At 36.1% G+C, this 22,840-nt stretch overlaps 2 protein-coding genes across 5 annotated transcripts; both read right to left on the reverse strand.

Moving 5' to 3' along the window:
* Positions 1-226: 226 nt before the first annotated feature.
* Positions 227-3,881, reverse strand: LOC149388139 (uncharacterized). 4 transcript variants are annotated; one of them, XM_089623732.1, is made up of 9 exons: positions 3,597-3,881; positions 2,985-3,065; positions 2,808-2,896; positions 2,563-2,637; positions 2,333-2,436; positions 1,784-2,113; positions 1,394-1,723; positions 870-929; positions 227-745 (listed from the first exon to the last, which is right to left on the reverse strand). In XM_089623732.1, exons 1-9 carry the CDS (start codon positions 3,717-3,719, stop codon positions 546-548), a joined length of 1,392 nt encoding a protein of 463 aa, XP_089479858.1. In that variant the 5' UTR covers positions 3,720-3,881; the 3' UTR covers positions 227-545. The 4 variants fall into 4 exon arrangements, with proteins under 4 accessions (XP_089479858.1, XP_089479857.1, XP_089479859.1 ...); XM_089623731.1 differs by having other exon boundaries at positions 1,757-2,113; XM_089623733.1 differs by having other exon boundaries at positions 1,394-1,663; positions 1,844-2,113; positions 3,597-3,880.
* Positions 3,882-7,392: 3,511 nt separating this feature from the next.
* On the reverse strand, positions 7,393-11,344 carry LOC149388140 (uncharacterized). The gene is made up of 6 exons (XM_089623683.1): positions 11,123-11,344; positions 10,929-11,034; positions 10,394-10,824; positions 8,422-8,520; positions 7,838-8,108; positions 7,393-7,694 (listed from the first exon to the last, which is right to left on the reverse strand). The coding sequence occupies exons 1-6, from the start codon at positions 11,126-11,128 to the stop codon at positions 7,675-7,677; spliced, it is 933 nt and encodes a 310-aa protein (XP_089479809.1). The 5' UTR covers positions 11,129-11,344; the 3' UTR covers positions 7,393-7,674.
* Positions 11,345-22,840: the final 11,496 nt, after the last annotated feature.

A 22,840-nucleotide genomic window follows, 5' to 3' on the forward strand; every position in this document is an offset into this window, starting at 1 on the left:
AGAATCAGTTGGAGCTATTGATCACTTGGGCTTATTCTGATAACGAAATTTTATAGCTGATTTCTGGAGGGTGAAGTACATCAGTGTTGGCCATCATCACTGAAATGTGTTCCGAGCGAAGTCAAAAAAAAAAAAAGAGTGAAATGCGACCACCACTAGGGGCTATTATGATAGACGAAAGTTCATTGTAGTTTCTCCCTTGCTCTGTATAAAAAGAAAAATGCTCTTCTATGTAAAAAGGAATAAAGATATTTCGATGAACAAAATTCTAAATACAATATTTGCAGCCATTAAGGTGAACGAATTACAAGCATGAAAACCCCACTATTTTGGAACTTCTGGCTAAAACAAACTTGCCCAAATTCATATAACGCAAGAACTAAAAACATGGTACTAGAAAAGCTGCTTTTTTTTTCTCTCTTTCTTTGGAAGCCACATTTTTCCACGCTATATTAAAAACAGTACTGGATAGTAAAAAAAAAATAATTCATCCCCCAAGGCAAGAATTTCAGCTAAAAGCATAACAAGACGGAACTGAGCCCCGATCACGCCTGATTGTTTCCACCGCCGTCACCACCGTCATTAGCTTCAGCACGAGCGCCTCTTCCTCGGCCGCCCATCCTTCCTCGGCCACGGCCATATCCTCCTCCTCGAGCCCCACCACCTCTGCCTCTCTCATACCCGGCTCCTCTGTTGTCGTATCCACTTCCTCTCTCATAACCGTTTCCTCTCTCATATCCCGCTCCTGTGAGAAAATCAGTTGGTTGCTTATTCTATGCCGGGAAATGATTTCTATTTACGCTTCAACTATGAGTAGCTGAAGATATTGGCATGAAAATGAGGCAGATCTTTGTGAAGTCGGAACTTACCACGGACGCCCCAACCTCTTCCTCGCCCACCTCTGCCCCGGTTCGAGTATCCACTGTTATCTGGTAAAAAAAAGTGAAAAACACATCTGCATTTGAGAGGGTACACAGACAGCATATACAATGTGATGGTCCCTATCAAGTTCCGATTTCTATTGTTTTAGTCTTATTTAGTATGGAATAAGACATGACAAGGTGACCCTCCTGAGAAGAACTATTCAGTTAGTTATTTTAATTTTTCGTGGTGATCGGAGGAATTCGTTCACCTCTCGAACATAGAACCCAGTTGATCAAATAATACCATTGACCCCTGTTCTAAATTACGCGTGGGTACTAATATATATATATTTTTAGTATATCCGTGGGCATTGTGGCTTCGCCCAACTAAGACCACAATTCGACCAGGAGACCTTCCAGTTGCCCCAAGATTTTGAGTCTAGGAGGAATTGAACCTAAGTCCGTGCGCCTATCCACGCATCTCAAATTAATGGGTCATATGAATTCAATAAAAAAAATTTTCCCTTTACCTTGGTAGGTTCCATAATCACTCTGGTAGCTCCCATAACCACCTTGGTAGTTTCCATTCCCACCGCCCTGATAATTCCCACCGCCACCTTGATAGTTTCCACCGCCACGACCACCTTGATAGTTTCCATTGCCACGACCACCTTCATAATTTCCACTGCCACCGCCGCGACCACCATAATTTCCACCGCCACCGCCGCGACCACCTTCATAGTTTCCATCGCCACCGCCACGACCACCTTCATAGTTACCACTGCCACCTCCGCGACCACCTTCATAGTTAACACCGCCGCGACCACCTTCATAGTTTCTACCGCCACCGCCGCGACCACCTTCATAGTTTCCACCGCCACCGCCACGACCACCTTCATAGTTTCCACCGCCACGACCACCTTCATAGTTTCCACCGCCACGACCACCTTCATAGTTTCTACCACCACCGCCGCGACCACCTTCATAGTTTCCACCGCCACCGCCGCGACCACCTTCATAGTTTCTTCGGCCACCACCTTCATAGTTTCCTCCGCCGCCTTGATAATTTCCACCACCGCCACCGCCGCCTTGATAGTTTCCACCACCGCCGCCGCCACCTTGATAGTTTCCATCACCGCCGCCGCCTTGATAGTTTCCACCCCCACCCTGATAGTTGTTATACCCACCTCGGTTCCACCCCCTGCCTCGGCCCCCTCTTCCACGTCCCCGGCCCCGGTTGTTATAAGGTTCTAGAAACCAAAAGATAATCACATGTTAGAATAATATACTATAGAAGAGAAACAACTTTTTTTTACTTTTTCCCCAAGTAGAGACATTTGTCTTGAACAACACAACATTTTTAAGGTGTAACACTGTGGTTACCAGTACCACCAAGCTAACCCCTCTCGTCAGCGGAAAAGGAAAGTGTGGTTATGGAAAAGGTTTTCATAGCACGGTGAGGGAATCACCTTCGTTTCCAGAATTGTATGGAGCACGGGGTTGCTTAGGTTGTTGCAACTGCTGCTGATGGGTTTGTTGCTTCGGTTGTTCGCCGCTATACGGAACTTGGTACCTACAGTTTATTTTAACTCCCATCTAAGAAGATATCTAGACAGTTTCAACAATTCTGACTCAACAGATATTTTAATACATAATTTTTTCATGGAAACTAGGCTATTTTGTGTATCAGGAAAAATACCCGGGAGAGGCCGTGTCAAGCTCAATGGTCGAGAGAGTAATAGAAATCATCGAAACATGGCGAGTCATCTCCACTCTGCATCACATATTAACATATTAGCATCCACAATTATTTGAGAACACATGCTCTGTGCACAGGTCTGCAAAAACAAAGGCGATATTGCTCCAACACAACTATTTAAAAGCAAAGAAACATGATCTTATACACGCGGGTTAATCTAAATTCTCAAAGCTATATAAACTTACGGAACAAGACCCTCTTCCATGGGCTCCCATATATCAGTAATGCTTACTGAGCTGATAGCGGTGTCCTGATGCAACTTAGGGATTCTCTTCTGTTTATTTTTTATTCCCGCAAACAAACCAAAAGTTAGCTCAGTGACAGGCAACGATTATTGAAAAATTCACTTAATAATATTCAACCTTTATGATCTCGGAAATGGCAACAGTCTTACTGATTGCCTGCCCCATTGCTTTCAAAACTATCTCTCTTACTCGTTTTTCCTGAATATGGTAACAAGAGATACCCAATCGCACAACTCATATCAGATCAACAATTCATAGAAACCCCCGTCGGTACTAGTACAATACAAAATTAAATAAGTAAATAAATGCAAAAAACTAAAGTGTCACATTCATCAATGAAGCTCTTAGTTTCAAACCCTTCGCAATAGGAAATGATGGCATAACTTATAAATCAATCCCTTGCTATCAATGTATTCAAAAGAAATAAAAATAAAATACTAAAGCATAACATTACGGTCTATACCCATAGTTCATTCAAATTAATATATATATATATATATATATATATATATATATATATATACCAAAACATTGTAAGACGGTGTTCATCACTAAGAATGAATCCAAATAGACGTCCGAAAAACACAATTCTTATCGGAACTCATTTCACGAAAAGGTAAAATAGTTCATAATGACAACCGAATGAATACACAAATGAAACCAGGTAAGAACTATAGAAACACTGCGAAACCTTGTAAACGGTGTTTAGACAAAGAGCCGTGGTTTTACCTGAAGAAGAGTTGTGGCATAGCTGATGTAGTTTCTTATAACGCCTTGAGTGGTGATTCGGATTTCGTTCTCGTTGATTGGAGATTCAGGCTTTGGTTTCTCAACTCTCTGATACCTATCCATGGCTTCGTTTTTTCCTTTTCGCTTGCTATGGATTACGATTTTTGTTCTCTTTCTCGCAAAGCAGAGGATACAGAGAGAAATGGCTCGAAGAAAACCCTAAAACCCTAAGCTGAGGAAGAAGGGAAAAAACTAAAACTAAAGTAGGGACGAGTTTAAAAAAAAGAAATAAATAATAAATAAATTCACTGAAATAAAGATCGCGTAAGGAGTACGAGAGAAAAAAGTTGGGAATTTAGGGGAGTCCCTAAATTATTTAAGGGCTTGACAATTTCATCCTTCAAACGAGTTTACATTACATTATGTAAATAATTTTTTAAGCACATTACATTATGAATATTCAGAATATATTATTTAATATATATACAACAATAATAAGTATTACTTATTTATAGAGTTGTTAATTGGCCAAGATGCCCGCGAACCGCTCACCCCGACCCTCTTCCTAAAGGTTTTGGCCCAAGCCGCCACACTTTGAATTGGGGTCGGATTGAGCCACGGTTTTTGAAGGATTTAGGCTGGGCATGGATATAGATCCTCTACAAATATGTTAAATTAGCTTTTACAAACATCTATTTCATGTGTCCAATGTAAATGAGGAGGATAATATTATATATTTTAAATTTTTAACGGAATCTGATATTCAAATGAGACATCTCTATCCACACGTTTATGGTCAGAATGGTCGGGACGAGGTGAAACATCGACATATTGTTGGGCTCAGACTTACCTTATTGGATCATGCGACATTACCTCTAGCTTTCTAGCTCACGGGATCTAGATATATAAATCACCAATACGCTCCCAAGTCTAATATTATACCAAGTTGATCAATTGTTAATAAAACTCTAGACCAATGTTCAAAATATCGCGATATATCGTTTTTTTTAAGAGTTTCGGTAAAATATCAGCTATAATCGTTATCGTTTTATGAATATCGTTAAAATATCGATATATTTTAGTAGTTAAAAAATCCGAAATATCGTCCAAATTTGAATTTTGTTTAATAAAAGAAAATAAAATTTTCATTTTTATTTATTTATTTATTTATTTATTATTTCTTATTCTTTATATATTTTACTTATTATTATCAATATTTTCTTATTTAAATTTTATAATACATATATATATATACATGATAATACCTATTTATATGTATATATTTATATGTAAAATAAAAAATCAAGTTTTTGAAAATATATATATATTTCCATATTTTGTTATAGAATTTTTTCGATATATTGATCGGTAGTCGATATATTATCGGTACCATCAGTAATCAGTATTAAAATCGTTATTGGATAACCATCGATATATCCGTCGATATCGATATATCAATAAAATCAAAACCTCACGGTACCGATATCGATATTTTAATCCTTACTCTAGACTAAAATATCCTTAATTCTTTTAGTAGGCACTATTTTCCCATGTAAAGCCCTACAACAAGCACAATTTAGGTCCTCGAAATGTCTATGTCGCATATCTAAGACCAAGACGCATGGAGCCAAAACATGCACAACATCATCAGCTCTCACCCAAAAGTTGTCCAAGAACGACATATAAGGAATGGAAGATCCAGCGTTAAAAAATTATGATATCTAGACACTTGATTTTACACTATTTTAGATGATTAGTGGCGAGTACTCATTCCTAAAACACTTAACCAAGCAATGAAGGCCATTACTCGATTCTTGATGTATGAGGTACTAGAGGCAACTAATCGCTGCTAATTGAATTAAAGTCAACTTGAGCACTGACTAACAGCCGATAAATGTTACGAAATTCAAACCAACATATTTGGCCAACATTTAGGTAATTTAAACCATTTTTCATAATTGAGGTGACTTAATTAGTTTTTAAATGATTGTCACTGTAATTACTAGAATATAATCACAACAAGACCATTTTCATCATCGGTCGACACTATCACTCCTCTCTCTCTCTACCATTATGTATCTCTTATTACCAAAATCCAACCACCGTCAATAGCTCGCATTTGCCGCCGTGTAAGTCTCTTTGCAGTGACGGAACCAGCTAAGGCCCAAGGGGGGCTTAAGCCCCCCCTCAAATTTTATTTTTTTTTGCACTTTTTGCCCATTTTAAAAAAAATTACATTTTTTTCCCTTGAAAATTTATACTTTTGGCCCAATTTTTATAAATTTTTTACAATCAAGCCCCCCCTGAATTTTTTTTTTCAAATTAGCCCCCCCTGATGGGCTTTTCTGGCTCCGTCACTGTCTCTTTGTATATATATATCTCCCTCTCTTTCTATGGACTGCTCGTTACACCCCTTCATATGCAAATATCTCTCTCTACCTATATATATTATAGATTTTTAGTATCATATTTCATTTTATCTAAATTAGTATAATAATTTGTTCTATAAATAAAATAAAAACTATCTTATAAACACTAGAGACAACATGACATTTATAAAGACACACTCGAATATGGCATGAGATTTATGAAATCGCCGTTACTATCGCAACCGATTAGTCTATGTTAATGTTTAAAGAAGAATAGTCAGATCTAGACGCTTTAGTAACGCCGTTTTAGAGGTGACAACACTCGTCGTCTAACAACTTCTAGCAACGATCGGCGTACATTTCGCGGTGAAAAATGTCACCGCTGAATGAAATGTAAGTTGTAGTGGTTGGATAGAAGCATCATAGGAGCACTTCAGTACCTACCTTGACGAGACCGGACATATTGCACATTGTAACAATCTAATGCCAAATTCTTTGCAATGACTAATTGCTAACATGTAAATGACTATATAAATAAATAACAATGCATGAGATCCCTTTCAAACAAACAACACATTTTCTATACCTTGCTTCGTCGGCGCTAATTGGGCGTAAGTTCCCCAACCATCAGAGGTCCACAATTGCATATTGTGTTTATCTTGGAGGTTGGCTTGTGTCATGGACTTTCGGAAATGAAAACGTGGTAGCTCGCTCTAGTACGTCGCAATAGAAATGTCATGGCTAAATTAAGTCTCTTCTACATTCTACGAGAGAAATGCACATTCCGGCATCTCAAACATCTATGATTTGGCGTGACTACAATATTAAAATTTCCTCACAAGAAGCCAATTCGGTGTGCAATGCACGTAAACCTAGCTATTGGAATGGAACAAACTTAAAAAAATGTTATTCTAGTACTGTTCACATAACCAAAAATTATGTTCCAATATTGTTCATTTAGTTTTTTTTTTCCTTTAGTAAGAGATCTTTTAAATTTAAAACTTTTATTTATATTTTTTATTTCGTGAATAGTACCTAAATTAATTTGAAGGAAGGTTCCATTCTGGTTTGAGCAAAATCTTGATGATACTGAGATTATCACTTTTTGTTCTTGTCACTCTTCAATTCTGGTTTGGTTAGAGTCGAATTTTTCATTCGGTTCAATAGCTCAAATTTACGTGCACGTACCTAACACATCGATCACAATTAGACTTGTAACAGACCAAAAGAAGCATATATCTTAGTCTGGTAATTATAATAAATTAATTAAGAGCTCACAATAATTCTCGAAACTCAGTCGTCGTTTCTCTGTTACCTTCTCTTTCATCAATCTCAAACTCTGAATTGTACCAACCTTCGTGGCGCGTAACCAAAAAGAAAGCCCAGCTAGTTCTCAAATTAAACCCTATCTCTTTAAGCAATCAAATTAAATATTCTTAACCCGCTTATACATACATATAATACATGATATATTAAAGAAATATAGTAGTGGTCAATGGGCATTGATAAGCAATTTTGTGATATACATGAGTTATTATACGATGTAGGCCAATGAAGCATGAATAGATGTTACATTTAAACTTTCTAGCATCGCACAAGGAACAAATTAATTAAATAATCGAACCAAAAATACTCCCGAGTACTATATTATATATATTTATAGCAGTTTTATGTAAGACCCACGAAGCATCACGTTCAGACTTCCTTCTTCACAGCTCTAGCACCACAACTGTTTTAATACAATAATCAAGAAAATTGCACATCATCAGTTGAATATAAAAAAATATTAAAAATATAAAAAAATTAATGCACGGTTTTTACATTATTTTATTATTGAAGTAGTTTTGCAAAGACGAGTTAATAATTAATTACATTCTGAATCTGTTGTGATCCAATTTCCTTTCGCCGATGGGCAGTGATGATCTGAGTCTTGATTTTGATTAGTAGCTGAGCTTAGCGATATCAAGCCTAGATTTGGGTTGTTCTTCAAAGAAGTTACTGAGATTGTCGAAAATCTTGAGGATGTTGTTGAGCGACTTTCCACGTCCCATCTGAAGCTGATCTTTGGCGATTCAATACTGAATTGATCAAGATCTTCACTTATCACTGCTTTCGGATTCCCTCTGTTTCTGAACTGTAGTACCTGAAATCAATTTCAATCATCTCAGAATCATTTTTTGTTATAATTTATTACAGCTAAAAATTATAATTTATCTCCATTAATATTGGAAGCAGAATTATTACAGATAAATATTAAAGATTATTCATATAGATATTAATTTAATCACTGAACTTGATCATAGACTGATTTCCCTCCATACATCACAACTACAACAAAATACCATTCATGATGAAAGCGATGGCCAAGAGATTCCATAAACATACATACACACACACAGATATATGCTATAACGTCCATTTCTTTTATAAGTCATGTAACAAAAATAAATATTTACCTTTCGTCCGATGAATTTGCCTCCCTTGTTGTCGGACTTGGCCGCCGCGGCCCATTTCAAGAGCTCTTTCATCCTCGACATGGTCTTCGCTTTTTCCTTCTTCTCCAAGGCACCGCCGCCGCAAGCTTCGTCGTTTGACTTAGTCTTCGATGTTGGTTTAATCTCGTTTACGTGGATTGCTTTAGTTTTATATTTATTTATTTTAAATAAAGTCCTGGTCTTTAGGAAAGTCTGTTAGGCTAGTGGAGGACTGAGGCAAAATTAATTGTGTGATCGTGGCCGAAATTGTAGCCACTAAAGCCATGTTTTTATTCAGTTACGTTATGTTTGTACTCATTATAAATAGCAATGAAAAATCTCAGAAAAGCAGTATGTTTTCACTGCACCAAAGCTGTTTGTTGTTCTACATATTATCACTATTACGTGCATATATTTTCTCTTCTCAGGTTCTGCAACAACAAGTGGTATCAGAGCGTCTTGGTGTTCGATCCAAACCTCTGTAGCCGATCGGTGTTCGATCCGCTTCGGCAATGACAGGACAAGGAGAAGATGGCAACAACAGCAAGGCAGTGATTTCATCATCTCCGCCGAAGGCACGGCTGAGCAGCGGTGGCGGTGACGAGCTGCGCACCGTGGAGCGGGTCGTCAGGGAGAGCGACGGTGCAGCGCACTTTCCGCTCCTCACGCGTACAAATTACGCAGATTGGGTGATCCTCATGAAGGTACAACTGCAAGCGCAAGGCTTGTGGGATGTCGTTGAAGACGGTCCTGGCGATCACCGCGAAGACAGGCGGGCCATGTCGGTGCTACTCCGGGCAGTGCCGCCGGAGCTGATCCGTACACTTGGCGTCAAGGAGACGGCCAAGCAAGCTTGGGACACACTCAAGATCATGCGGGTCGGTGTCGAGCGTGTCCGGGAGGCTAAGGCGCAGACACGTTGGACCGAATTCGAGAACCTCACGTTCAAAGACGGCGAGGGGGTGGAGTCTTTCGGCATTCGACTCACAGCGATCGTCAACGACCTCGAGGTGTTGGGCGATCCGGTGACCGAGCACAAGGCGGTGCTCAAATTCCTTCGAAGCGTACCGCGCGCATACAAACAGATGGCCATGGCGATCGAATCGCTGGTGGATCTCAAGTCTTTGTCCATCGAAGAACTCACGGGGCGGCTCCTAGTCGTAGAGGAGCGCGGCGAACTCGACGACCCTCTGCCTTCCGGTGGGCGCCTACTTCTCACGGAAGAAGAATGGCAAGCCCGGCAGCGACAACGCGAGCGTGGGCAAGGATCGTTCGGCGGTGGCGACAAGAAGTGCAAGTCTCCGACAAAGGAAAAGTCATCGTCAAACGGAGGCGACAACGGCGAACGCAAGAAGGGTAATTGCCGCTATTGCGGCATAGCCGGCCATTGGGCTAAGGAGTGCCGCAAGGCGATGCGTGACCGAGAGCAGCAAGAGCAGGCCAATCTCGCGCGTGCCGAGTCGGAGGAAGACGATGAGCCGGCGCTGCTCATGGCGCAGACCTGTACTTTGGGTCAAGCTGCCGAAGAGGCGCCCGAGGCGGTGTACCTGAACGAGGAGAAAGCGGTGCCCATGGATGTGGCTGACAGCGTGCGGTACCTCGACACCGACCAATAGTCACATGATAGGCGTCAAGCAAATTGATGCAATTGATGTTGTGTAACGAGATTAAGGGGGTGATTTGTTGGTTTAATCTCGTTTACGTGGATTGCTTTAGTTTTATATTTATTTATTTTAAATAAAGTCCTGGTCTTTAGGAAAGTCTGTTAGGCTAGTGGAGGACTGAGGCAAAATTAATTGTGTGATCGTGGCCGAAATTGTAGCCACTAAAGCCATGTTTTTATTCAGTTACGTTATGTTTGTACTCATTATAAATAGCAATGAAAAATCTCAGAAAAGCAGTATGTTTTCACTGCACCAAAGCTGTTTGTTGTTCTACATATTATCACTATTACGTGCATATATTTTCTCTTCTCAGGTTCTGCAACAACATTCGACGTCGATAAATTATTAGCAGTTGTCGAATCGCTGATCGGAAGCACCTTGTTCGAGCCCGCCGGATCGTGAACCATAGCGACGACTAGTGCCTTGGAAATATTGACGTCCTCTTTCTTCATCTTCATGGAACTATTATTGTAACTGTCGACGAAATATCGTCTCGTTGTAGCGTCGATATCGCAGCTAGGGCTCTTTAGGTTAATTGTGCTGTAGAAGCAAGCTTGTGCCACGTCCTTTCTACAAAACAGAAACAGCTTCAAGTACTTCTTGTAAGTACTCACTTTGATTCCTCCTTCTTTAGAACCAGTGTGATCTCTCTTTGCATTTTCGTTCTTCAGGACTATTAATAATCCCTTTTTCTGTTGCTCGGCCTTTTTGTTACCAGTGCCTGAATAATCAATAATAATAAGAAAAAAGTGAACGTATTAGTTACATTTGGAAAGCTCAAATGGTGAATAAATCATCAAAGGGCTTTATTTGAAATATATTTACCGTCAACTTTATTTGGTTTCTGATTGGACGTAGTGGTCGTAGAAGTAGTACTTTCCTGATGATCTATTGCCTTTTCATTTGTTGACCTCGAAAGCCATTGAAGAAACTGATGATACAAGTGAGTTCATGAATGAAACATATATTCGCTCAGTTTCATGTGAATATATAATGCAAATATCAAATATGATGCTAACCTGCATGTTTGTATATAAGTATATGCCTTGGTCAAATGGTCAAATAGACAGCACCGCAAGAGATCCAATCTGTGCTGTCTTAGTGTCTATAGTACTCTCAAAGATTCCTCTACAGAAATTTAGGCTCTAGGAAGAAGAAGACAAAATATAAGATTAAGAAAAATATTGTGAATTAATGAATGTTTTTTTTTTTTTTAGAGAGAGACGGTGAGACAACAAAGCGGTGAGTTGGGAATAGGGTGTGCTTCTGATTCTTGGTAACATGGAAATTCACATATATAACATGATCGTGTGGTTGGTACTACTTGGTACTAAGGTTTATATATATGGGAGATTTCAATTGTACCTAACTGAGTTCTTATGTTTAGCATTGGTGGCTTTTTGCCAAGCCATACACTTGATCTTTCATCTATGATTCGGGTGTCTTCTTTGGTCCCCACCGTTGTATTAAATGGGTACGGAATTGTTACCGCGTCCAAGGTTTTACTTTGTGTGTAACTTTATCCATTAAATTATATATTTATTTTGGTGGATCAATATAGTAATACTAGCAATATATGTCCGCGCGTTGCTGCGAATAATTAATATATTTTAGTTTGAAAAAAGAATTATACAAAGATATGTCCATAAATATTTAGGTTTGAAGAAAATGTATTTAAAATTTAAAATAAAATCCTTTAAAAGAAAAAAAAAATAAAAGGAAAAATAAAGATTGTGGTTTAAACCAATCTTTGATCATGAGCATATAAAAATGAACTTACTAAATCAATTTTTGCGGACTTTATTCAATCTCTATAGAAAATTTAAATACAGGGCTAAGAGTCTTGTTCTTTGTGTAATTCGATCTACAAAAATAATATAGTTGATCTCTCCGGTCTTAAAGACTCCGGTTATGTCGATGTCTCACTATGCGCATGTGTTTATACAATAAATTAAAAATAAATGTCAATAATATAGAAAGTGGTTTACCATGTGGACAAGGAGCCATTTGAATACTGGTTCAAATAATTCTGTCTAAATAACTCGTTATACATTTCATGTGGGGACAAAAACAATGACTACTCTAATTGGTCCCACATGGGGAATAAATGATCAGTAAGAATATTATTAATACTAATCATAGTAATGGTTTTGAAAGTAACATGGCATTATTTTCTTGTCAAATTTGAACCATAATTTTCCATAAATAAATACATAATTCTTCTATATCTCGCTAACAAGGGGATATATATATATATATATATATATATATATATATATATTATATAATATATATATATATATATATATAGCATGGAGGTTGCTGATCTCCGACCCATCTATTTTCTGGCAAATTTATAAGGTTTGTAGCAATGACTGATGTTGATCATATGGAAATCAGTAGGCCATGGGCAAAGATATATAATTTTTTAAGAGAGTTATGCCATTTTATCTGAAAATTTCACTTCACCTCGGTTGGATGTATAGTCATGAGTTATTCATCACAATACCTTGATTACGACATGGAACCACATGATAGCTCAACAAGCTCAAGTGAGAATCCAAACAAATTTTTGAGGGAGAATGAGAATGTTACAAAAATAATCATCTCATGGAAGCATGTTAGAAATCTCACATAGAGTGAAAATGAGAAGTAGCATATTTTTATAAGGTCGTTGATTACTCATGTCCGTGTCAATCAGTTTTGAGATGAATCTCATGATACTGCGTATGGTATCACAAGTCGATACAATTCAAATTTGTCATCTGGTCCAATCGTTGTGATTTTATCCAAGATGAGTAAACGCAAAAAGCCACAATCTTGAGAGGACATGTTAGGAATCCTAACTTGAAAAAAGAATGAGGAATTACGATGATTTATAAGGTCACATGTTACTCATCTCGCTCTCAGTTCATTTCAAGATAAAACCCATGATTCCTAATGCCTACTTTCTATTTCTTTTGCAAATTTCTCTCATTTTTTGCCGTCACCTTCAACCCTCTCTCTCTTATCCACATCGGCGTCTATCCATTCTCTAGTTTTCCCGCCCTCACGGCTCTCCAATTCAACAATATCATCTCCTTGTTGTTAGTGATGATATGTGCCTACTCGCCACCTTGTCTTTTTTTTGCAAGAATCGCGCCTCCTCTATGAAGGCAAGGTAGATTCTTACTTTAACCAAGTATTTTTGTTATTTTATTCATTCGATTCACCGGACTTTGTCACCTCTGCCAAATTTGCCATGGCTCCACTCAACTCCGATGAATATTTAGCTTCCGCTGGTTGAAAATTAATTGATAGAAAGACCAACTACAACAGAAAGACAACACAATAATTATAATGTGTACATTTAATACATATTTACTAGAGATAAATCAAATGGCCAATACATGTTTACTACGGATAAAATTTCTATATGGGCCGTGTTTTCTAATTGAGGATAAGAAATAGGGAGTTTTTCAAAACTAGGAGTAAAAAAAATGCAAATGACTTTTTTGGACTTTTTTTTAAAAGGTCACAAATAGGACCTCTGACACTTTTTTCATTTACGTAATTACCATTATATCCTTATTTATTTACTTTTTGTAAATATCAATGTCTCATGGACCCCACTCTCACCTACCCCCATCTCTCTCTATTATTTGTCCTTATATGTTATAATAAAGTACACATAAATAATTAATAAAATAAACACATTTTTTTATCACGAAATTATGAGAATTCTGAGAATTCGTGACGTATTTATCACGAAAATTGGGAATTCGTGACCTTTATATCATGAAAAAATTAGAATTTCGTGACACTTTGATAGAATTTAATGATAAAACTCTTGTTTATTTCATTAAATACGGCGTAAAGGACCAATGGTTATTATAAATATAAAAATAAAAATTTGAAAATAATAAAGTACACACATAAATAATTAATAAAATAGATACATTTTTTTTTATTTTTATGAAATTAGTTTTTAATAAATAATTAATAAAATAGACACATTTTTTATTTTTTAAAATAATTTTGTGTTAATTTTCATGAAATAATAAAGTACTAACATAAATAATTAATAAAATAGACACATTTTTTATTTTTATGAAATTAGTTCGATTTAATTTACATGAAAATAATAAAGTGGACAAATAAATGATTAATAAAACAGACAAATTTTTTTATTTTTATGAAATTAGTTCGATTTAATTTCCATGAAAATAATAAAGTGCACAAATAAATGATTAATAAAACAGACGAATTTTTTATTTATTTATATGAAATAATAACACGAAACAATAAGATTTTGTGACTTTCATGTAACGAAACACATGGATTCGTGACTTTTCTGTCACGAAAAATGGGGATTTCGTGACTTTTCTATCACGAAAAATTGGGATTTCGTGACTTTCCTCTCATGAAACATTGAGATTTCGTGACTTATCTGTCACGAAACAAAGCTCTTTAATTCACGAAACAGTACGTTTTCGTGACATATCAGTCACGAAATGGGATACTTTGATGAAATTTAATGACAAATCTCTCTTTTATTTTATTAAATACGTCTTAGGTGACCAATATTTGTTATAAATATAAAAATAAAAAATTTGAAAAAATACATAGTTAGTCAAGCTCTACTTACCTAGATGATATTAAGGAACTAATGTGTCTTGTATTGTGAAGTGTGGTTGACATACATTTATTTGTCCCATTTCATCATTTCAAATTAATGGGACAAAGTGTCAAGCAATCTAAAACAAATGAACATAGGTAAATGAGATTTACTGTTATGTCGTCTGGCATGTTGTTTTCCCCTCCAACTTCTCCTTAATGTGGGGATTTATTGATAACACATTTATTGCGTTGTTAGTCCTCCAAATCAACTCATTTAACAGTCTAGAAGCAAGTTTATGAGGAACAAACGAGATCAAAAGAGCAAAAGAGAGTATGTTTCACGTAATTGACTGAGAATTCGTGACGTCTTTGTCACGAAAAAAAGGAAATTCGTGACTTTTATGCACGGAAAATAGGAATTTCGTGACTTCTACATCACAAAATATTGGGATTTCGTGATTTATTTGCCATGAAAAATAAGGATTTCGTGACTTATCTGTCACGAAACAAAGCTCTTTAAGTCACGAAACAGTACGTTTTCGTGACATACCAGTCACGAAATGGGATACTTTGATGGAATTTAATGACAAATCTCTCTTTTATTTTATTAAATACGTCTTAGGTGACCAATATTTGTTATAAATATAAAAATAAAAAATTTGAAAAAATACATAGTTAGTCAAGCTTTACTTGCCTAGAAGATATTGAGGAACTAATGTGTCTTGTATTGTAAAGTGTGGTTGACATACATTTATTTGTCTCATTTCATCATTTCAAATTAATGGGACAAAGTGTCAAGTAGTCTAAAACAAATGAACATATGTAAATGAGATTTACTGCCATGTCAAAGGAACAAATTATTTCAAACGAAAGTGTATAAGAAAGACCTTATTTCGTGACCATCTTGTCACCAAATCTTCCAATTTCGTGACAAAATGATCATGAAATCCATTATATTTGTGACCAAGTGGTCGCGAAATACATTATTTTCGTGATCAAGTGGTCACGAAAGTTCAATCTTTCGTGACCAAAAAGTCACCGAAGTCCAATTTTTGTGACTTGTTTCTCACGAAACAAATGTATTTCGTGACCTTTTTGTCAAATTTTTATGACTTGTTTGTACTTTAAATATTTAAGTACAAATTTACCCGAAAATAGTTGTTTTCAAAGTGGTAGAAGAGTGGCGTTGGGATCATGATATTATGTCTTACAAAGTTTTGTTCAAACATTTATTCGTCTAATGTTATCATTTTAAAATTTACATAAATAGATATAGTCTAAACTCATAAACTAACAACGCTAATACATGAATTATCAATAAATTCTCACATTAAAGATAAGTTAGAGGAGAAAACGACATGTCGGACGACATGACGTTAAACCTCGTTAACTTATAATCATATGTTTAGACTACTTGACATTCTTTTCCCCTAAGACCTAAGACGTATTTAATGAAATAAAATAGAGATTTCTCATTAAATTTCATAAAAGTATCAAATTTCGTGACTGAAATGTCATAAAAACGTACTGTTTCATAACTTGAAAAGTTTGTTTCGTGACACATACGTCACAAAATTCCAAATTCTCGTGATATAGAAGTCATGAAATCCTCATTTTTCGTGACATAGAAGTCACAAATTCCCATTTTTCATGACAGATAAGTCACGCAATCCCCATTTTTCGTGACAGATAAGTCACGAAATCTCCATTTTTCGTGACATAAAAGTCACGAAATTCTAATTTTTCGTGACATAAAGGTCACGAATTCCCATTTTTCGTGATAAATACGTCACGAATTCTCAGAATTTTGTGGAAGAGAAGTCACGAAATCCGAGCCAATTACGTGAAACAGGCTCTCTTTCAATCCTTTGATCTCGTTTAGTCCTCATAAATTTGCTTCTAAACTGTTAAATGAGTGGATTTGGGAGGACTAACAATCCTAATACATACGTTATCAATAAAATCCACACATTAAAGAGAAGTTAGATGGGAAAACGACATAACGGACGACATGACGTTAAACATCATCACCTATGTTCATATGTTTAGACTATTAACATTCTTTTTCCATTTGAAATGATGAAATAGTACAAATTAATGTATGTCAACAACACTTCACAATACATGACACATTCTTTCATCATGATCTTCTAAGTAAGTAGAGTTTGACTTACCATGTATTTTTTCAATTTTTTTATTTTTAAATTTATAACAACCATTGGTCTCTTAAGACGTATTTAATGAAATAAAAGAGAGATTTCTCATTAAATTTCATCAAAGTATCCAATTTCGTGACTGAAATGTCATGAAAACGTACTGTTTTGTGACTTGAAGAGTTTGTTTCGTGATAGATACGTCACGAAATCCCAATTTTTCGTGACAGGATAGTCACGAAATCCCCATTTTTCGTGACATGAAAGTCACGAAATCCCCATTTTTTGTGACAGGAAAGTCACGAAATCCCCATTTTTTGTGACATAGAAGTCACGAATTCCCAGATATATGTGTCAATTACATGAAGCATGCTCTCTTTCGTTCATTTGATATCGTTTGGTCCTCATAAACTTGCTTCTAGACTGTTAAATGAGTTGATTTGGAGGACCAACAACGCTAATACATGAGTTATCAATCAATTTCCACATTAAGGATAAGTTAGAGGAGAAAACGACATGTCGGATGACATGACGTTAAACCTCACTAACCTATGTTAATATGTTTAGACTACTTGACATTCTTTTTCCATTTGAAATGATGAAATAGTACAAATTAATGTATGTCAACAACACTTCACAATACATGACACATTCTTTCATCACGATCTTCTAAGTAAGTAGAGTTTGAATTACCATGTATTTTTTCAATTTTTTTTATTTTTAAATTTATAACAACCATTGGTCCCTTAAGACGTATTTAATGAAATAAAAGAGAGATTTCTCATTAAATTTCATCAAAGTATCCAATTTCGTGACTGAAATGTCATGAAAACGTACTGTTTCGTGACTTGAATAGTTTGTTTCGTGATAGATACGTCGCGAAATCCTTATTTTTCGTGACAAGATAGTCACGAAATCACGATATTTCGTGACAGGAAAGTCACGAAATCCCCATTTTTCGTGACAGGAAAGTCACGAATTCCCAGATATATGTGTCAATTACATGACGTTAAACATCGTTAACCTATGTTAATATGTTTAGACTACTTGACATTCTTTTTCCATTTGAAATGATGAAATTGTACAAATTAATGTGTGTCAACAACACTTTACAATACATGACACATTATTTACACATTATAATTATTTATGTGTGTACATTATTATTTTCATGGAAGTTAAATCAAACTAATTTCATAAAAATAAAAAAAATGTGTCTAATTTATTAATTATTTATGTGTGTACTAATATTCTCATGGAATAAAATCAAACAAATTTCAAATATTTATTCGTCTAATGTTATCATTTTAATATTTACATAAATAGATATAGTCTAAACTCATAAGCTTTGTAATTTAGGCATTTAAAACGTTGTAAAAATAGTGTTTGATATTCTAAAATTCACTCATTGAACAGTCTGGAAGCATGTATTTACGTCACAAATGAATTAAAAACAACGAAAGAAAGCTTATATCACAAAATTGGGGTTGTTTTCGTGACTTACGTACGGTAGCGATAGCACTGAAATGTCATGAAAACGTACTGTTTCGTGACTTGAAGAGTTTTTTTTCGTGACAACTACGTCACGAAATCCCAATGTTTCGTGACAGGAATGTCACGAAATCCCCATTTTTCGTGACAAATAAGTCACGACATCCCAATATTTCGTGATATAGAAGTCACGAAATTCTAATTTTTCGTGACATAAAAGTCACGAATTTCCATTTTTTCGTGACAAAGACGTCACGAACTCCCAGTCAATTACGTGAAACGTGCTCTCTTTTGCTCCTTTGAAATCGTTCGGTCCTCATAAACTTTCTTCTACATTGTTAAATGAGTTGATTTGGAGGACTAACAACGCAAATACATGAATTATCAATAAATTCTCACATTAAAGATAAGTTAGAGGAGAAAACGACATGTCGGACGACATGACGTTAAACCTCATTAACTTATAATAATATGTTTAGACTACTTGACATTCTTTTCCCATTTGAAATGATGAAATTGTACAAATTAATGTATGTCAACAACACTTCACAATGTACAAGATACATTCGTTCCTCAAGATCTTATAGGTAAGTAGAGCTTGGCTTACAATGTATTTTTTTCAATTTTTTAATTTTTATATTTATAAGAACCATTGGTCCCCGAAGACGTATTTAATGAAATAAAAGAGAGATTTCTCTTTAAATTCCATAAAAGTATCCAATTTCGTGACTGAAATATCACGTTAACGTACTGTTTCGTGACTTGAAGAGTTTTTTTCGTGACAGCTACGTCACGAAATCCCAATGTTTCGTGACAGAAAATTCATGAAATCCCCATTTTTCGTGACAGAAAAGTCACGATATCCCCATTTTTCGTAACAGGAAAGTCACGAATCCATTTGTTTATGGACAGGAAAGTCAGAAAAATTTTATTGTTTCGTGTTATTATTTATTAAAAACGAATTTCATAAAAATAAAAAATGTGTCTATTTTACTAATTATTTATGTGTGTAGTTTATTATTTTCATGGAAAATTAACACAAAATTATTTCAAAAAATAAAAAAATGTGTCTATTTTATCAATTATTTATTAAAAACTAATTTCATAAAAAATAAAAAAATGTATCTATTTTATTAATTATTTATGTGTGTACTTTATTATTTTCAAATTTTTATTTTTATAATAACCATTGGTCCTCTACGACGTATTTAATGAAATAAACAAGAGTTTTATCATTAAATTCCATCAAAATGTCCCATTTCGCGACTGATATGTCACGAAAACGTATTGTTTCGTGACTTGAAGAGTTTTGTTTCGTGACAGATAAGTCACATTATCCTCATTTTTCGTGACATGAAAGTAAAAAAATGTGTCTATTTTATTAATTATTTATGTGTACTTTATTATAACATATAATGACAAAAAATAGAAACAAAGAAAGGGGGGGGGGGGGGATCCATGAGACATTGACATTTACAAAAAGTAAATAAATAAGGATATAATGGTAATTACATAATTGAAAAAAGTGCCAGAGATCCTATTTGTGACCTTTTGAAAAAAAAAGTACAAAAAAATCAAAACACTTTTTTTTACTCCTATTTAGGGCAATTTCCCTAAGAAATAATTGCTTTTAGACACGCTAATTACAAAAAGAAGGAATACAATAGAATAAATATTTATTAGAGATATATCAAATGATTTATACATTTTACCCTATATAAATTTTATCAATTAACTCAAATTTTTAGTTCAAATAATCAAGAAAAATTTGCCGGAGAAATTTGGAATGGCTAATGTAAAAAAGAACCCCCACATTTGGGAAGAACCTGTATGATCATAAAGAAATAAAGGCATTTAGAAATAATTTAAAAATATATAATATTTTGGCTATTATTTTGAAAGTCTTAAATATGTAATTGCTCACAATTCCTTTATTATAATTCCATTATCAGTTTTCAAAACATCGACCCGATTTAATTTGGTCGGTTTAGACCGGACTAAAATGGTCCAGTTCGATTTCAAAAATTGACCGCGCGTGGTTTAGAACAGACTGGTCATAAATTTTTAATATTTTCAATTCTAAGACATTTAAACCTACTTATATAGGTTGGAAAATTTTAATTAACATATTTTTATATTAATATCTAAAAGTATATATTTTTTTTATTCTTCCAGTGTATCTAGTCATATGAAACGTTATAAATAGTCAGTGTTTCGTTAATTTTTTGTAAATAACCACATAAATCTATTTATGCTATCAAAATGACCAAAAATACAGAATAAATTTCTAGTAAATATGTGTAAATAACGTTGATTATATCATATTTTTAGCTATTTATGAAAAGTTTACAAAACGTTGGCTAAAATATAAATGTTTATGTTTTTATGGGTTATATCGTTAAATCTTTGTAAAAAAAGAAATGATAAAAAAAAAAATTCAAAAGGCGTAACTTGGTTCAAAAATAAACTTGTTGGAATGTGGTTAATAAATTTTATTTATTATCATGTGGATGGCTGATTTGTGGCAACAAGTTGAGTGGGTCCCACTCATCGGAATTGAATAATTCCAAGTGATACGGATTCCTCGTAACGAGGGCTATAAAATCGAATATTTGTTTGCCAAAATCGGACCTAAGATGAATGAGAAATTGATGCTCAAAGTAGGCTAAAGAAACACAATTGTTGTTGTGTTGTGGAAGTGAAAACCCAAGAGTCCCACATTGGTTGGGGATGTGTGTTGTGGTAGTGTTTATATACTATCCTCTCTCTTTAGTGGTCAAGCAAGTGCAAGAGAGGAGAGTGTGGGTGGGTTATCTCTTAACCCCTCGCGCGCGCACACACACACACACACGCGCGCCGCCGCCGCCGCCGAGCCGGGCCGGGCCGGGCCGGGCTCGGGCTCGGGCTCGGGCTCGGGTTTCGGGAATTGTCTCGGTCTCGGGCTTTCTTTTTACTACAAATTTCACTTCTTATTGATTTAATTCCTCAAGATGCGCGTTATGGTTGGGAATTAAACACCGTGCATCAATGCTGTTGGAAGATTAACGTCGTGCGTTAATGGCCTCATTAGGAGCGAACGTTGGTGGATTAACGTTGGCTTGTAACCGAGCGTTAATGGCCTCATTAGGAGCATTAAACCTGGACGTTTTGATGGGTGATTCAAATTCGCTGCCTTGGCCTATATAAGAGGTCCTAAGCTCTCATTCAGTCGTACTTGATTCCGGATTTTCCCCACTGTTCCCGATTTTCTCTTGCTCCCAGAAAATTTCCTTTGTCTTGGTGATAGTATTCTCGCAGGTTCTAGTTCGCCGAGAGAGTCAAGTGGTTGGTGCTCACCTTGCCTCTGACGTCGTTGTATCCTGGGAGGCTTTCGCTCACGATTTCCAGCACCTGTGGGAGAGCGATAAAAAGCTTCAAGGAAACCGTCAAACGGGCCTCGACGTTTCCGATCTTTTATTTTGTGTTTTCTCCGGTTCTTAGTTCAAAGGTGTAACCGGGTTTTGTACTTTATTTTACGTGTACTTTTCTTGCATGCGATTTGTCTTTTATCCGTCTATATCAATATTATTTGTAATATTGCCGCTAACAATCTTGAAGCTTTTTATCCGAGAAGACAGGTTGCGTGGAGAAAGGGATATATTTTTTTTTAATATTCTGGGTTTTTTTTTTCCAGACTTGTTTCCGATTTGTTTTTCGGATTTGTTTTGAATTTACTGACTTGTGAATTTTCTTTTGTAGAAAATATGTCTAACGTGAACGACAACGACTCGATGAATGTTGGAGGGAACGTTGGAGACAACCCCTCCGTGGTGAACACCCCGCCAACCCTTATCAACATCGGCCAAATCCCTGTGACCTTGGGACAAAGCTCGATGGCGGCTACGGCCGGGAACGGACCCGCGGGTCTTGTTCAACCTATGGCGGGTTTGGGCCTTGATGGTTCAAACGTGGGCGTGGCTCGAGGGCCTCCCACGGTGATGCCGGCCGAGAGGCCTGGGAAGTTTGACGGACTCAACTTCAAAAGGTGGCAACAAAAGATGGTTTTCTTTTTGACAACCATCGGACTTGCACGGTTTTTAACCGAAGATCCTCCGGCCACTCCTCGAGAGGGTGAAGCCGACCCACAAGTGCTTCGGGCCTATGTGGGGTGGAACGAATCCGACTATCTTTGTCGAAACCACGTGTTGAATTGTCTCGCCGACTCTTTATACAACGTGTATAGCTCTAAAGTATCTTCTAAAGAGCTATGGGATTCGTTGGATCGCAAGTACAAAACCGAGGATGCGGGCTCAAAGAAGTATATTGTGGGTCGTTTCCTTGAGTACAAGATGGTGGACACAAAGACCGTTGTGAGTCAAGTCCAAGAGCTTCAACTCATTTTCCATGAGATTCAAGCCGAGGGAATGACCATTAGCGAGTCTTTCCAAGTTGCCTCCGTGATAGAGAAGTTACCACCTGGGTGGAAGGAGTTCAAGAACTACCTTAAGCACAAGC

Source organism: Urtica dioica, chromosome 8 (genome assembly GCF_054948205.1).
Source record: "Urtica dioica subsp. dioica isolate 48M chromosome 8, U.dioica_male_clone48M_v1_H2, whole genome shotgun sequence".
Taxonomy (NCBI): domain Eukaryota; kingdom Viridiplantae; phylum Streptophyta; class Magnoliopsida; order Rosales; family Urticaceae; genus Urtica; species Urtica dioica.